Below are 17,189 nucleotides of genomic sequence, written 5' to 3' on the forward strand. Positions count from 1 at the left end.
CTCTACAAATAGAAAGATACAAAAGGCTCAGCTCTTACCCTGGGTGAGCAACCATGTTAGTAAGAGGGAGACATGCAGGTAAATAAACAATTACAGTACAATGTGCTTTATGCTGTAACTGAGATATGTATGGACTACTATCTGAATTGAAAGGCTGAGCATGAGTGTTGTTGGTTGAGGATTCAGTTTTTTATATGAGCAAGGTAGCAAGGAAAGGGAGTCAGGGTCAGATGAGCAGTTGAGGCAGAGGGAAAAACACATGCACATGCATAGTATATATGCTCCATATTCTGTTTGCTTCTCCAGAGCCACTGTGCACTCTGTCCACTCTGCTCTGTACCCTGGGGCTGGCCTCTGTGGAATGCATCTCTGGAAGTCCCTTGACTCTGGCTTCTAACTGGTTTCAGCCAATGAGATATGCCAGGTGGAGAATAGAGGGAAGTGAGAGACAACGTTCAGATATATGTCCCCCCAGCTGCCTCCTTGAGAAGGAGAAGGGTCACAGCTCCAGTTCCGCAGGCTGATCTATCTCACTCAAGATCCTGGGGATAACTTCCTCACTTGCCTTTTTAGGTCTAGAGGTGGTAATGGCCTTCCACTGTAGTTTCCCTTAACCCTGTCCACACCTTTGTAAATATTCTAGTAAACTCTTCAATTACCTCTTTTGTGTATATCATTTGTTTCCTGCCAAGATCTTGAAGGATACATTTGTGGATTATGTAGAAATTGCAGGGATGGAACAGAGAGTATATATCTGCATGAGGCAAGAATGATGAAGACAGAAAGTTGACAGGAACCAGGTCCTTGGGGGCCTTGGATTCTCTGTGAGGAGTGAGTCAAGATTTTATCATGAAGGTAATAGGAAGCCATTTTTTAATCATTAAATTACATTTAAAAAGTCATTTGTAATTATTATGGATAAAATATGCACTATATACAATTCAAAAGCAGCTACTTGCATGCTACCAGGCCTTAGTAGAAATGGAGCCTGGAACACCAGTGACCATGCAGCTGCCCACCCTGGGATAGGTTCTGTCAAAAGTGAGCAAAACATCATAGGGTGGAAGGGGTATATCCAGGATCAGGCACAAGCAGGGTGAGAGGATATAAATAAGCAACAGATGCAGAGGGTCCAGAATCCCTCTACTTTAACTCATATTTATAGCTACATAAGGGGGTAAGGAAGGCTTGTTATCAGCTGAAAGAGGAAGGAAATAGGTTGATCTTGGTTCAAGGATGAGTTTGCCTTGTGCTGTGGACTGCATTGTGCCCCACAAAAATTCATACTTTAATGCTCTAACCTCCAATATGATGGTATTTTAAAATGAGGCCTTTGGGAGGTTATTAGATTTAGATGAGATTGTTAATCAGGCACCCCTTGATGTGTTTTAGTGCCCTTATAAGAGGAGACATCAGAGAGCTTCCTTCCGCCCCTCTCTACCATGTGAGGACCCAGCAAGAAGGTGACTATCTCCAGTCCAGAAAGAGAGCCTTCACCAGAACCTAATCATGCTGCCACCCCGGTCTGAGAATTCCAGCCTCCAAAACTGTGAAAAATAAACTCTGTTGTTCAGAGTTAAAACTGTAAAAAATAAGCTCTGTTGTGATATTTTGTTTGACAGAGCTAGAAGACCCAAAGCTTGGTGGGAGCCTGTTGCTAATTTATAATGTCAGTTAGTAATGACTCTGAAAGATAGGGAAATCCTCCATTATGCAGCATTCCAAACAGTGTATCTAGTTACCCACTGTCTGTGGAAAAAAGAAGTGAACTGATGTAAGAATATATACTGGGCAGCCCGGGTGGCTCAGCGGTTCAGCGCGGTCTTCAGCCCAGGTCCTGATCCTGGGGACCCAGGATCGAGTCCCACATCGGGCTCCTTGCATGGAACCTGCTTCTCCCTCTGCCTGTGTTTCTGCCTCTGTGTGTGTGTGTGTGTGTGTGTGTGTGTGTGTCTCATAAATAAATAAATAAAATCTTTTTAAAAAAAGAATATATACAAACTCAAGGGGAGTGGCAATAGTTTGGCTGGTTGGTCATGGAACTGGAAAAAGAAAGATTGGAATACCAGGGTCAACAAGATCCAAGAGAGAGACATTTGGACTTATGATAGTTGGCAAAAATATCAATGTATTACATGTTAACACCTGACAGAGATCATCCACAATAGTAGAGGTAGTAAACAATGAAGTAGACAGGATGACTGGCCAGTTGTCATAAGCCAGCCTCTAATATCACCCATCCTTCTCATGGATGATAGACATGGTGGGAGGGATGAGGGTTATGTCCAACAGCATGGACTTCCACTCATCAAAGCTTATCTAGCTACTGCCACTGCTAAATGTCTAACATGCCAACAACAGAGCTAAGCCCCCTGGCATGACACCATCTCTTGCAGAGGTCAACTATTTTCATCTTGCAAGAGGCAGCAAATTATCTTGACTGAAATCAATACATATTTTGGACATAAGTTTGCCTTTCCTTCCTGCAAGGCCTTGGCCCAAAAATCACCAACCAAAGGTTTTCAGAATGTTTGATCCACCTATGTGGAATTCCATATAACATTGTCTTAGAATGAGAGACTCTCTTTCCAGGAAAGAAATGGAGTAATGGGAACATGACCATGGCATCCACTGGTCCTATTAGATTACACAACACTAGAAGCCATCAGTCTAATAACAACAGAACAGTCTCTTAAAGACAAAACTGAGGTGCCAATTCAGAGATGATAAACTGAAATGAATGACCATTGTGTGGAGCTATGTCCCCATTGGTAGATTACATGGCTTCAAGAGACCAAGGGATGACATAGCAGTAGCCCCACTTACCCTCAATCCCCAAAACACAAGACCAACCAGAATCCTGTGAAAGCTGCTCCAGGGTGAGACAAAGTTACTATAAGTAGTAAGTCAATATGAATGGCACAAGGGTGGGCTGCAGTGGATCCTGTGGTACTTTACCCAGATCTCCTCTTAAGAGATGCACATATTCCCCCATCTGCTCATACCAGCTGCTGACAATTTACAGCTGTGTCCCTCACTGAACGTTGTCCTCAGCCACAGGGCTACACCTTGCCCAGAGCTATGACTCTTTCCAGAGGGCAGCATACAGCCATGACTGGTTGATGCAGAATTATGAAGACCAGATCCCTTTGGGATGAGCTGAAGTCTCAGTCACAGCCATGTTGCTGGTTAGTTTCTCACTGTGACCAATCCTTACATCTTCATGTCCTTACATGTGTATGTCCCAAGAGCACCTCTCTTGCCTTCTGCATATAACTCTCTGTCTCAGAATCTGTTTCCAAGGGAACCCAATATAAGGTCTAAAACTTCCATTCATTCTAACAAGGTAAACATAATGGAAAAGAAAACAAGGAATTACTTTAATTTTAGGTTATCACTAGGTGCAATTAGACTCCTGTTTTGAAATTAGGAAACTTTGTTTTTTTAAAGAGAAATGTTGTGCATAGTGACTGAAATTCTTACAGCCACCTATGGTTTTTAATGTTTTTGTTTGTTTGTTTGCTTTTGGCATGTAAGCACCGATGAATGTTGTTCAAGCCACTCAATCTATGGTATCTTGTAATGGCTGCCTAGGCAAACTAATACAGACAGCCCAGAAACTAGTGTGAAGCACTATCAGGAATATCCCAGCATGGAAAAGAAGTCTTGGTTCAACCCAGCAGAGAGAAAAGAAGGTTGAGGATTTTGTAATCCACATGGGTTTTATTGTATTAAATTAAAAATCTACTGTTTATCACTACTAGAAAGTTATTTTGTGACTGCTTATTCCCTAGTGGGTTTTACAGTGACAAATGAGAATGATAAAAGTACCAGTCATGTTACACTAGGTTATACTGTGGCAAGAAGTGTCTCTAAACAGCTCAGTGGCCTATAGCTGCAAAGATTTGTCTCTCCCTTATTCTACTTACCAAGTTAGGGTCAGCTTCTGCTCTGATCCAGTTAATTTCACTTTGGGGCTCAAATTAATGGAGAAGTCTTCTTGTAGCATTGTGGGCCACACATGCTGACAAACAGCTTCTACTCAGAAGTGGCCCACATTATTAGATTGACCAAAGGAAGTCACATGGCTACTTCTGAGTACAACAAGGCAGTGATGTATAATCTTCCCAATTGACAGAGACACTATAGAGAAGAGCACCAAAATTACAGGTAAGCAGTAATATAGTCTACCATAGTGAGGTGGTTTATTTTCCTCTTGAAAGAGTGGTTCATATACTCAGAAATGCAATCAAAGTGGTCCTATAATTATAGTCATTTCTATATTCCTGGTATTTAAAGATTAACAACATAAGGCATTTAATACAAAGATGTCATATGTTGTGAACATATTATAGACATCCTATGATCCTTCTCATTAGAGATCTTTATTTTATTGTTTTAGCATATAATAAGTATATTGCCATTTCTAACCATCAGAAAATTAGAATCTCAAAATCCGTAATGTAAGAGGACAAGTTAGATAGATATACATCTAATTCATAAATATACAAAGAGAGAGAAAAAGAGAAAGGAGGGAAAGAAGGAGGTAAGTAGGAGAGAGAGAGAGAGAGCGCGCCTCACTAGAAATTCAGCACCATGCCTCATACTAGAAGGTCCTAATATGACTTGGGAGTTCTAAAAGGAACCACCATGGACAGTTCCTATGGTGGGTGCCTGCTGTGGAGAAAGTGACCATACTTCTCACTGTTAAGAGATGTGGAGTTCTGGAATAAACAGCCAGGCTTATCACCTTTCCAAGTAAGAGGACCACTTGAGTAATGGCAAGTCACCCACAGTATCTAACAATACAAATATACTTGGGATAAAAAGAAGGTATGTTCAAGTCATAAACATTTTGGTAGGATTATAGACATCTCTTATCTTCAAGTGTCAGAGAAAAATGTCTGAAAGGTGATCCTGATAAGGAAGAAGAAAATAAAAAGGTCTTTGTCTGTAATCTTGTTTTGGCTGTGTCTCTGGAGTTAATATATGAGATTCAGCCCTTTGGGTTAATCCAAAATTAAACCAACTTTGTGGAGTTGCATATCCTGGTTTAGCAAAGTTAGAGGTCTTTGAGGTCAAGCATGCCTGAATCTGAATCCTATCTCTGCCTCCCACCAGCCATGTGACCTTGAGCAACCTAACCTCTCTGAGCTGTGGATTCTTCGTCTGTAAAATGGAGATAATAATATGACTTATTCATATGGTCATGATGAAGATTAAATGAGATACAGTGATATTCCTGGCACATGGCAAACCTTTACTCAGGTGTAGCTATCATCATTAGTCATCATAATCATCAGCTTCATCAGCTTCTTCTTCATCATGGAAAGCCAATCTATACAATTAGGGAGGTACAATGGTACCTTAATCATGAAACATTCCACGGGTTGGGGAGGTAATGTTTGTTCTCACAAATATGTTCATGGTGTAATTACATGTTCTAGATTTCTGATTTCAAAAACACTGCCATCTATCTTATTAATTAACTGATTAATGATTTAATGCTTTGTTTTAAAGTGTTGTTAAAATCTGGCTATTAGGGATCCCTGAGTGGCGCAGCGGTTTGGCGCCTGCCTTTGGCCCAGGGCGCGATCCTGGAGACCCGGGATCGAATCCCACGTCGGGCTCCTGGTGCATGGAGCCTGCTTCTCCCTCTGCCTATGTCTCTGCCTCTCTCTCTCTCTCTCTCTGTGACTATCATAAATAAATAAAAAAAAATTTTTAAAAAATCTGGCTATTACAGGCAGCCTGGGTGGCTCAGTGGTTTAGCACCTGCCTTCAGCCCAGGGTGTGATCTTGGAGACCCAGAATCGAGTCCCACATCGGGCTCCCTGCGTGGAGCTTGCTTCTCTCTCTGCCTCTCTCTCTGTCTCTCATGAATAAATAAAATCTTAAAAAATTCTGGGTATTACATCCTAATTGTTTTCCCATTAAATTTAGCATCAACCGGAATCCCTGGGTGGCGCAGTGGTTTGGTGCCTGCCTTTGGCCCAGGGCGCGATCCTGGAGACCCGGGATCGAATCCCACGTTGGGCTCCCGGTGCATGGAGCCTGCTTCTCCCTCTGCCTGTGTCTCTGCCTCTCTCTCTCTCTCTCTCTCTGTGACTATCATAAATAAATAAAAATTAAAAAAAAAATTTAGCATCAACCACACCACCACAAAAAGGAGTGCCTTCATATTTGAACTATTTCCATTCTCATTGAGAGGTATCTGAAGTTTGCAATTTCATGAACTGAAATGATATCTTTGTCTTCTTTCAGAAAGAGAAAACATCTGCTCTCTAATAATAATGTCATGGAAAATTATTACAGAAATCAGTGATTTTGTACTTCCTCCTTGGGTAAATTTGCAAACTTCATAACTTTTTAGGCTTATTTCAGGGAAAAAAACAAATTTAAATCTATCAAACAATGTTGCTTTATAAACCTAATTGCTACCATGTTAATTTCTTTGCATATTCAGATTGTTACTGGGTGAAGCACAATTTGTGGGATGGCATTTCTGGGGAAGGTACAATGGAGAAAATTAATTATAGAGCTCCAGAGATCATTTACCCAAGCAAAAAGAAGATATACATCAATAAGTAACTAACTAGAATATATAGAGGTCAAAAAATTCCCCTTCCTAAAATAGAAATTAAATTTTTAGGCACTTTGATAGCCATGGACTGTATAATTAAAATATAGTCCATAAATGGGCAGGCATGTTAGACTTCAAAATACCATTCTATGTCAGTCCTTTCATTTGGCCATCCATCAAAAGTTTAATTTAATCTAAAATTTATTTTCTTTCCATTTTTTATTTTTGTTTTCTTACTTGAAAGGACAAAAATTGGAGATCCTTTCTTTACTAGCTCACCTCTCTTCCCATAATACCCAAAGCAAATGCTACCCATAAAAGGTTCAAGAAAAGGAGAATAGAGCTAGAAAACAAAAATCTGAGGACACAGAAGAAAAAAGTGCACAAATTTTAGAAATTGTGATTTACTTACTTATAAAATTATCATTTTTAAACCAAACACCAATGCTGGAAAGAATATTGAGAAATAGGTACACTTATCCACTGCTGGTAAAGTTATAAACTGATTCTGCCTTCTTGAAAGATTGGTACTATGTCTATAAAACCAAGAATGTAGAAATCGTAGGCCATGGACTCTAGAGTTGGATGCCTGACTTCAAATCCTTACCATTACATGCTGTGTGGCTCTGGACAAGTTTCCTGAACCTCATTCTCCTCATCTATAAACACTAGAATAATAATATTATCAGTCTCTTAAGTCTGTCATGAAAATCAATTGAGTTAATAACTGTAAAATATTTATCACAGAGCATATTAATTTTCTATTGCTGCGTAACAAACTACCACAAAATTTGTAGTTTATAACAATATGTATTTCATATCTCACAGTTTCTGTGGGGTGTGAGTCTGCATATGGCTTGCTAGGTCCTCTGCAAGACTGCAATCAAAGTGTCAGCCAGAGCTGGATTCTCATCTCAAGCCTTGACTGAAGAAGGGGCTGTTATTGGCTCTTGAATGAAAGCCATCCTCATCTCCTAATGGCTGCCCTCAACTCCTTGCCACATGGATCTTCTAACATGACCACTTACTTCTTCAAATCTAACAAGGAAAAAAATCCCTAGAATGAGTCTGCTAGAAAAACTGAGCCTTATATAATATAAGATAATCACAACCTATCACCTTTGTCATATTCTATTGATTAGAAGTAAGTCCTACTCACCCTCAAGGTGAGGAAATTATCCAATGTTGTGAATACCAGGAGTTGGGGATTAGGAATGCCATCTTAGAGTCTATTCCCCACACAGAGACTGGTAATAAATGTTAGCTATTGCATATATGAAAAAAATTCTGCACAAAATTATTTTTGAGATTGAAAAATGTGAAGCAGCTTAAATGGCCACCATTTAAGAAATGCCAGGTCAATGTAGCCGAAGCATACTGTATGAAATTCATGAGGATAGTGAAACTACCAAATCAGAAAAAGCATGTCAAAATTTTCCTGTCATAGCTGCAGAACTCTCTCAACAGAATACTACAAGTAACCTAACACAAGGAGGATGGGATTATTCATAGAATTTTTAAAAAATGATATAAGGTATTTCTTTAACCATGAACATAATTTTTATCAGTCATAGCAGAATTTGTCCCTAAAACACTGGTTGTGAACAGCCAGAGGAGAAAGTTTATAAAGGGAAACAGTAAAATATAGTAAGTTAAGATTCTGTTAGGTGACAGGAGGGACAGTCTTCTTTTTTTTTTTTTTTAAGATTTTATTTATTTATTCATGAAAGACACAGAGACATAGGCAGAGAGCGAAGCAGGCTCCCAGTGGGGAGCCAGATATGGGATCACGCCCTGAGCCAAAGGCAGACCCTCAACCGCTGAGCCACCCAGGCGTCCTGAGCGACAGTCTTTTAACAATGCTTTGTCCCAAACGTGTTTTTTCCTGCCAAAGATGATAGGATCAGTTTGTTGAAAGTGTAGAAGTGAGGAATAAACAGAGCTTGGTCTTGTGTTTTGGTTTTATTTTAACCACTATACAAAGGGAGGGAAACAGAGAACTGGTGTTTTACATACCAGACATTTTTTTTAAAAAGATTTGATTTATTTATTCATGAGAGACACAGAAAGAGAGAGGCAGAGACATAGGCAGAGGGAGAAGCAGGCTGCAAGCAGGAAGCCTGATGTGGGACCCGATCCCGGGACTCCAGGATCACGCCCTCGGCTGAAGGCAGATGCTGAGCCACCTAGGCGTCCCCATATCAGAGATTAGAACATGATTTTAAGGCTGTTAGAACAAGAAACTTAACTTTTGGCACTAACAGAATTTTAACTCTTGAAGGTTTATTTTAAGTTCAGTTTTATCCGAATTGACTAATATGTATAGTTTTTTTTTTTAAGATTTATTTATTTATTTATTTATTTATTTATTTATTTATTTATTTTTTTATTTATGATAGTCACACAGAGAGAGAGAGAGAGAGAGGCAGAGACATAGGCAGAAGGAGAAGCAGGCTCCATGCACCGGGAGCCCGACGTGGGATTCGATCCCGGGTCTCCAGGATCGCGCCCTGGGCCAAAGGCAGGCGCCAAACCGCTGCGCCACCCAGGGATCCCTAAGATTTATTTATTTATTCAGAGAGAGAGAGAGAGCAGAGACATAGGCTGAGGGAGAAGCAGGCTCCATGCAGGGAGCGTGACGCAGGACTCGATCCGGGGTCTCCAGGATCACACCCCGGGCCGTAGGCGGCGTTAAACCGCCATCCGGGCTGCGCTATGTATAGTTTATGAACTAGTTCTAGTTTATGACTAGAGTAGTTATTACTCTAGTCATGTCTTGTGACTTCTCATAATGACCTAAAACATACTTTGTGGCCCTTGAGGGACACAGACACATTGTAATTACATAGTAGATGGATAAAAATAGATTCTTGTAATAAAATAATTTGACATCAATCAAGTCCTTGCCATGCTACTTTACCCTGGATGACAAAGAACTTTATCACCTCGAGTGGTAAAGTTTGAGACTTATCTCCATTAATTATTCATTCTATAATTAATCCATAATCAATGAATAAATATTTAGCTCCTGAAGGTCAAAAATACACTGAATCCTCTGACTTTCCTTATCAGCAAATAGAAAAGAAAGAAATTTACAAGCAGTGTTGGAATAGAAGGTTCAAATGTTTCCTTCAAAGTTTCCCTATGAAAACTGATTTCCTTCTTAAAGGAAGACTCATGTTTCTGATTTCTCTTTTTCTTTCTCAAAGAGAGAATTTATGTTATGCTGTTTTTAGAGAATATCAACATACCAACAGACTAATGGAGGGGAAGTAACCAGAATAAACTGTAGGAATATGACCAGATGGGTGAGAATAAGAATGCAGATTTCTAGTTAGAAGGTCTGTGTGTGACCTGAGATTCTTCATGTCTAACAAGTTCCCATGAGATATCATACAGTACAGGTATGAGAACTCTACTCAGGGTAAGAATGGTATAAGTATCGTGAGGCCAGTTGGAGTTGAGTGACAGAGCATTGTCCACTGTGGTCAGAAAGGTAAGCAGGACCAGAAAGAACTAGGAAACCAGTGCAGATGTTAACCTCATAGTCCAGTGAGTAAGGCAGGTCTACTAGAGCAGAGCATCCCAATAAGCATATACCAATACACAGACCCCTCAATCTTCCAGTGGCTGGAACCCTGAGCTGGTTACCTGAAATTTCCATTGGGGCTCTAAATCTTGCCAGTTTGTCACAGTGCATAACAAAAATGTCATTTTTCAGTATGCCATAATGGGTAAAATGTTGGGAAACACTGCTTTGGAGTTCTGAAGTCTGAAGATTTAGCTTTCAGGACAGGTACCTAAGAAAAAGTTTTCAGAGGCCACATGAAGGGCAAACCGTGGAAGAAAATGTGAGCAGAAGCAAGTCCAACATGGAAAAGCCCAGAGACCAAGAAAAGGCAAGGCCAGATGGCTGCATAAGAATGTAGTGTGAAAAAATGCTCAACATCACTCATCAGGGAAATACAAATCAAAACCACAATAAGATACCACCACACACTGTTCAGAATGGCTAAAATTAGGGTGCCTCAGTGATTCAGTTGGTTAAGCATCTGCCTTTGGCTTGGGTCATGATCCTGGCGTCCCAGGATCTAGCAGGAGAGAAGAGGGAGAGGAGACAATCTTAAGCAGGCTCCATACCCAGCACAGAGTCCAACACAGGGCTCAATCTGATGCCCCTGAGATCATGGGCTGAGTCAAAATCAAGAGTTGGAGGCTTAACAGACTGAGCCACCCAGGTGCCCCTGAGCATCTTGATCTTGATGTCTGATGTAAGGCTCCCCTTAAATAGGTAGCCGTGGACCCAGTAATCTGAGTCTGGTTGCCAGCAGCAAAGAACTATGCAGTTAAGTTCTCCTTGTAGACTTTTCCCCAAAGTCCTATACAAAACAAGCATCAGCCCTCCAGTTCCCACACTGAAGTGTCACTATTTCATTCCCTAGAGAACCTCAACTTCACTTTCCCAGCCACATCAATCAGGCTCTTACCAGGGGTTCAAGTTTATCTTCCTTCCTTGTTCTCTCTGGAATCGTCCTTAATTGCTTACAACTCTTCAACTTAAAGAAGTCTCAGTACATAAAATTAAACTTGTTTGCTATTTTTTCCAATATGGAAAATTGTTCAGACTTGTAAGGTAAATCCAATCAGTTCAATCTACTTAAAATTTCAGGGGTCTTTTTCTTCTTCCTCCTTCATGTGTTAAATCGAGTTGTAAACAAAATGTAACTTTATTTTTGTCCCCCAATGACCTTTCAAAATTCATTCAATGAGCATACCCTACCCCTGGATGAAAATTTGGTAGGTAACACAGCCTGTTTTGTTCCTTCTTGGGTTTTATAGACTCTCCTAGGGTCCATACATTGCAAATACAGATCAACTGAGTAATTTGAATATTCTGTCCAAGATATTAATCAAAACTTCTAACTTGATTTACCATTAAATATATCAAATATATCCCCCTCCTTCAGTACAAACCTATTTTCCTTTTTTGTAAAAGAGCCATGCATTTGGTTTTGTCTCAGGGTCATCACAATTGTGCAAGTTGGACACTGAACAACTCTGGGGAGAGGGAAGAGTGTCACCACTCAAATCCATAGACTTATTCCCTTATTTTCACAAAGAGGTTGTTTGGTGGGAGCATTTCTGTCTTCTTCTCTACCTCTCTCCTTGCTCCTGCTTGCCTACATCAGAATCAGTTTCCCAAAACTGGTACCTCCCTCAACTAGATTTGTACTTCCTAGTCTGGCAGATGTTTATTTTATTTATTTTATTTTATTTTATTTTATTTTATTTTATTTTATTTTATTTTATTTTATTTTATTTTATTTTATTTTATTTTTTTCTGGCAGATGTTTAAAGCCAGCTCTTTCTTTAGTGGGCTTTTCTGAAGATCTGGGCCCTCATTCAGTTGCAATCCCATGATGTGGGTGATGACAGCTTTCTTCTCTCTGATGGCTTTCGATCACCTTTAGCTTCCGCTCTTCTGGAGGTCCTCCCCATACATACTTTCACCGTTAAGAGTGAAAAGTATGGGGCAGCCCTTCTTGGGCAGCCCAGGTGGCTCAGCAGTTTAGCGCTGCCTTCCGGCCTGATCCTGGAGCCCCGGGATTGAGTCCCACATCAGGCTCCCTGCAGGGAGCCTGCTTCTCTCTCTGCCTGCGTCTCTGCCTCTCTCTCTGTCTCTCTCATGAATACATTAAAAAAAAAAAAAAAGAGTGCCCTTCTTGGGGCATCTGGGTGACTCAGTCTGTTAAGCATATGCCTTTGGCTCAGGTCATGATCTCAGGGTCTTGGAATCAAGCCCTGCATTGGGCTCTCTGCTCAGTGGGAGTCTGCTTCTCCCTCTCCTTCTGCTTCTGCCCCTCACTCATGCTCGCTCACTTTCTCTCCCTCTTTCTCTCAAATGAATGAAAACTTAAAAAAAAAAAAAAAAAGTGCCCTTCCTTTGCTCTTCTTTAGGATTCAGAGAGATCCAAGCCAGCTCTTTCTGTCTGGTCCATGGGCATTACTGAAAGTCTGGCCCAGCACAACCACTTCAATTTTGCTGCCACAGCACCAGAGTTCTCTCAGTTGTGAGTACAGGTCCCCTCACCCACCATGTTTTTCAACTTCAGGGAACACACATCAAGCTCTCCAAGGGATCCTATGTAAGTTCCCTTGCTAGACCTGAAATGGAAGTAGAACTTATCCCTCCTTGGAGAATGGTGGGACTCACAACAGGACAGCATCTCTCTCCAAAGAAATCCACCCACGTCTTCTCCCTGTTCCACTCCAACTCCTATTCATATCTTCCATCTCACTTAAGGGTCCAAGCACCATGGAATAGTTCTGCACAATTTTGTGTATACATTCTGCATCTGGGGGATTGGTCTCACATGCATTTTCATATCTGATGGCCATTGTATTATGGTCTTTTCAAATTAAGCCCCAGTTACATCCCTTTTTGTCATCTTCCCCTTCTACTAGTTACAAAAGCGTTAAGACTAAGCTGTCAGGGAAAACCATAGTTCTCCTTTTAGATTTAGTAGGAAAGACAACAGCAGAGTTCACTGGGTAATAAACTGATCCCTGCAGGCCCTGCCAGGCAGCCAAGCTGAAGGTCAGCTTGGTACTCTTTCAGGCACTGGCTCCACGAGAGGCAGGCCACCTTCTGGTCCCGTCTATTATGATGTGGTTCTTTCCATCAAGCTGGTAATTGCCCCAGGGCTAATGAACCAAGCGTTAATACATCAAATTAAAAAACACCCTATGAGTGACAAACACAAACCCCAAAGTATTTGGCTATGAGATGAAAATGAATTTCTCATAATTACATTTTTTACAATTTTATTTAACATTTTGAGAAGTCCCACTCAGACTCTCTTTGCTAGAGAAGTGTCTCTTCTCTGGGGGTCCAAATTTCAGCATGCAAAGGGCTCCAAAGATGTCCTTCATGCTCCAAGCCCTATGGCCAAATGTCTGGGATGAAACTAAGTTTGCAAAGCAAAATTGCCAACTGTTTTTCATTGTAAGGAGGATGTATAGGAGGGAGGGAGATCTGTCTGGCTACTGTAGTCTATGCCACTGGACAATGGAATAGAAAACTTAAAAGTCTTCATGTTCCTGCCCTGAAGGGCTCTAATAAACTTGGTGTCCCAGCATGTACTTAACTACCAGGATGCCTTAGTTCAGTCCAGACTAGAATCTGAAATCTGGCTCCTTGAAGAACTCATGGGCTGTTCAGGGTGTTTCTTTGCATGAACTGGTGGACCTGAGGGGCATCTGTGTGCGTACATGCGTGTACACATTTGCGCAGGCGTCCCCCAACCCTGAAGGAACTGTTTTCACAAGGAAATTTAGGAGCTACTGGGCACACACAGTACTACTCTCATGGGGCTGAAAGTCTCCCCCACTGAAAGTCTCTTGGTTAATGGAGGTCAAGGCAGGAGGGTGAGAGGCAGAGAGGAGATGTAACAGATGCCTCTGGTGGCTGCACCTGGAGCCAACCTCTCAAACCACATAGGTCTGGGGAATTTCAGGGAAACAGGTGAGGATAAGGACTGGGAATTTGGGAGATTGGTGATAGTTTATGCCCACAACTGATTCAGCCTTGACCTCCTGACCTGAACCAAGAAGAAACCATTTACAAAATGGGGGCATTTGCAATAACAGTCGAGCCTGGATATAGCATGACTCCTGTTGCATGGATTCAGGCTCAATCTGGGGCAAATCCCAGCCTGGAAATAAGTCCATCACCCATTCAAACCTTGGAATGCACAAGACACACTTCCAGATTCTCTTTAAGCATAGAAAATCAGACTGGGTAGATCTGAGGCTCAAGAATCTACTACCAAGTACCCTCAGGTGCTTCTGAAGATAGTGAACCAAGGCACAGTTCCTATTGGCAACAGACCACCAGGCTTGCACACATAGCCAAAAGTTAGGGACATTTTAACTTTCACGATGAGATTGAAGGTTGGAAACAAATCAGCACACTATGACTGCCAGGGTTCATCATCCATGTGCCTCTCCCATGCAAGTTGTCACTGATAGCAGGAATAACCTTTGAAGATGGTCCTGCTGTTTCAAGGCTCAAAGGTGACAAAAGTGCCACCTGGCTGCCAGGTGAAGAGTTGGCCTTTTAAAACAGGAATTTTTATCCAAGGGCATTTGCCCGTCCCCCACCCCACCCCCCCATATAATTGCATTTTGATTAGAATGAGGTCAATGAGGGATCCCTGGGTGGTTCAGTGGTTTAGCGCCTGCCTTTGGCCCAGGGTGCGATCCTGGAGTCCCAGGATCGAGTCCCGTGTCGGGCTCCCGGCACAGAGCCTGCTTATTCCTCTGCCTGTGTCACTGCCTCTCTCTCTCTCTCATAAATAAATAAATCTTAAAAAAAAAAAAAAAAAAGAATGAGGTCAATGGTGAGAGTCCTTGAACAAATGAATTAGGTAGATAAATGAGGTGTCATTGTTTTGCTATGAGGGTTGGGGTAAAGAACATCTGTTAAGTTGCCCAATAACAGGGAAGATACAAGGAACCATGCCCAGTGATGGAGACTTCGGTGCAATTGTTTCTATGAGCTTGGGAGAGGAACTAAATATTCAAGAAGCTGAGCCTCCAAGGTTTCAGGGCTCCAGGACCAAATTTGGGGTGGTATAAGAGAGGATAGATAGGAGGGGGCTATCTAGAAAACAGTGTTACCACATTGAGAGGGTTGGGATCTGCTTTGGCTTGGGAAAGAGCCAGAGTGCATGAAGAGGCAGGAGGAGGAAAAGGAAGACAGGCTGATGAGAGAGCCAGGAAAAGCCTGGGGAGCACTAAGGGCTGAACAGGAGATGGGGCAACAGGACTGGAAAACCAGGCTGAACCAGGGCTGGGTGGGCAGGAACGTTTGTGAAGGATGCCAGCATTGCTGAGAAATGGATCTAGGTGTCTCACATTCTTAAATGTTTTGTAAAGAATGTAATCAGAGTGGGAGTATTTAAACCACCCTACGGGTGAGGAACACAGGATGAGGGGGAAGGGATAATGATCTCATTTTGAATTGTTTTAAAAAGGGGAGATTGTTTCAAATAGGATGTATTCATTATAAGGAATAGAAACCGTAAATTAGAATGGTTTAGGTAATCTTGGTTACTTACTGTCTCACGGAATAGAAATGGGAGGTAGAAGCTACCATGGCTGGTCCATGTAATGGTATCCTCAACGCCCAGGAATCTTTTGCCTTTTACCTTTTCTATCATCAGTATCTTAGCTGTTTTGTTCTGCCTCATGCATGTTGCCTCATGATCACAAGGTGGCAAGGATTACTGTAGCAAGGATTACATCCTCACACAACTGTTTGAAGACAGGGCACTAAAGGAGCATTCCTGGCAGAGATTTTCTTTTCATAAGTCTCACTTAGCAGAAAGGAAAAAATATTTCTCCATAAGACCCAATAAGTTTTACTTTATGTTTCATTAGCCAGATTGGGCCACTTAGACACTTCTAGCTACAAGGAAATCTGGGAAAGCAAGCATGACGTGGCTTTCCCAACTTCTGTTGTGGAAGTGAGCAAGGATTGGGAATAGCTTTGAAGTGGAGAGCTAACAGTATCTGCCAAAGGGAAAAATAGAAATATGGCCAGAAATAAAAACTAAAAAAAAAAAAAAAAAAAAAAAAAAAAAAAAAAAAATTACCTAAGTCCAAAGAAAAATTTTTGGAATGTATCTAGTTTTAGTTAAAAAAAATTTTTTTTTAAAGTTTTGTATGTAAAGCTCTGTATTATTTAAAAGAAAAAAAGACAGGCCTGGCTGTATATGCACATTTTACTTCCATACTCTTTTAAAAAAAACGTGAGAGGGGCATCTGGGTGGTTTGGTCAGTTGAGTGTCCAACTCTTGGTTTTGGCTCAGGTCATGATCTCATGGGTCATGAGATTAAGCCTGGAGCCCCATATCTGGTAAGCTCCACACCCAGCAAGGTGTCTACTTGAAGATTCTCTCCCTCTGCCCCTCTCCCCACTGGTGTTCTCTCTCTCAAATAAATAAATCTTTTTTTTTTTTTTTTAAAGTTAGGCAATGTCAGAATTCTACATGCCTCTGACCCAATTTATCCTAGAGAAAATCATGGATTTGTGAAAAGTTGTATATATACATGTATACGTATGTATAAATATATATGTGGATGTTCACCATCTATGTTTGTAAGAGCAAGAAGTTGGAACAGCCAAGCATCCCTACTTCATACTGCTCTGCCAAGTACCAAAGTCAATTACAAATTGGCCTGGAAAGGAGAATAGACCTCTCCCTTTGTGTTATCCTTTGTGTGGTTTGTATCCCAAAATGGCAAGGTTGTGTGAAACCACTCTTTCAAGGTTTGCCTTTCCCCTTGTTCTACTTGGAAGGGTTTGTATAAGCTTCCATGCTACATTCGGAATCTCTGCCCAACCCATCACTTGGGTCAAAGCCATCAGATCTGCCCCCTCCATGCCCCAGGACTGGTTCTCTCCCAGAAGACGACATGCTAAGAAACTTCAGTTGAGCCACCATGTAATTGAGCCACAACGCAGCCATGCCTAAGTCCCAGTGGGAGAGCTTAGGCTCAAACTGAACTTCCTATTGCAAATGATAACGAGTCTGAACCC

The 17,189-nt window shown here is 41.4% G+C and overlaps 1 protein-coding gene across 2 annotated transcripts in view; it reads right to left on the reverse strand.

The window, feature by feature from the left end:
* Positions 1 to 673: 673 nt before the first annotated feature.
* Positions 674 to 17,189, reverse strand: part of RRM2B (ribonucleotide reductase regulatory TP53 inducible subunit M2B) — a 63,911-nt gene continuing 47,395 nt past the window's right edge. The window contains exons 9-10 of one of the 2 annotated variants that reach the window (XR_012006577.1): positions 3,930 to 4,143; positions 674 to 822 (exon numbers count right to left, since the gene is read on the reverse strand). Coding sequence is in view for 1 of the 2 variants with exons in the window: in XM_072774096.1 (XP_072630197.1) it covers positions 7,616 to 7,621 (6 nt within the window). In the remaining variant the exon portion in view is untranslated. Of the gene's footprint in view, positions 823 to 3,929; positions 4,144 to 7,599; positions 7,622 to 17,189 lie in introns of those variants that run through there. The other variant, XM_072774096.1, reaches the window with a different exon arrangement.

Source organism: Canis lupus, chromosome 14 (genome assembly GCF_048164855.1).
Source record: "Canis lupus baileyi chromosome 14, mCanLup2.hap1, whole genome shotgun sequence".
Lineage (NCBI taxonomy): Eukaryota > Metazoa > Chordata > Mammalia > Carnivora > Canidae > Canis > Canis lupus.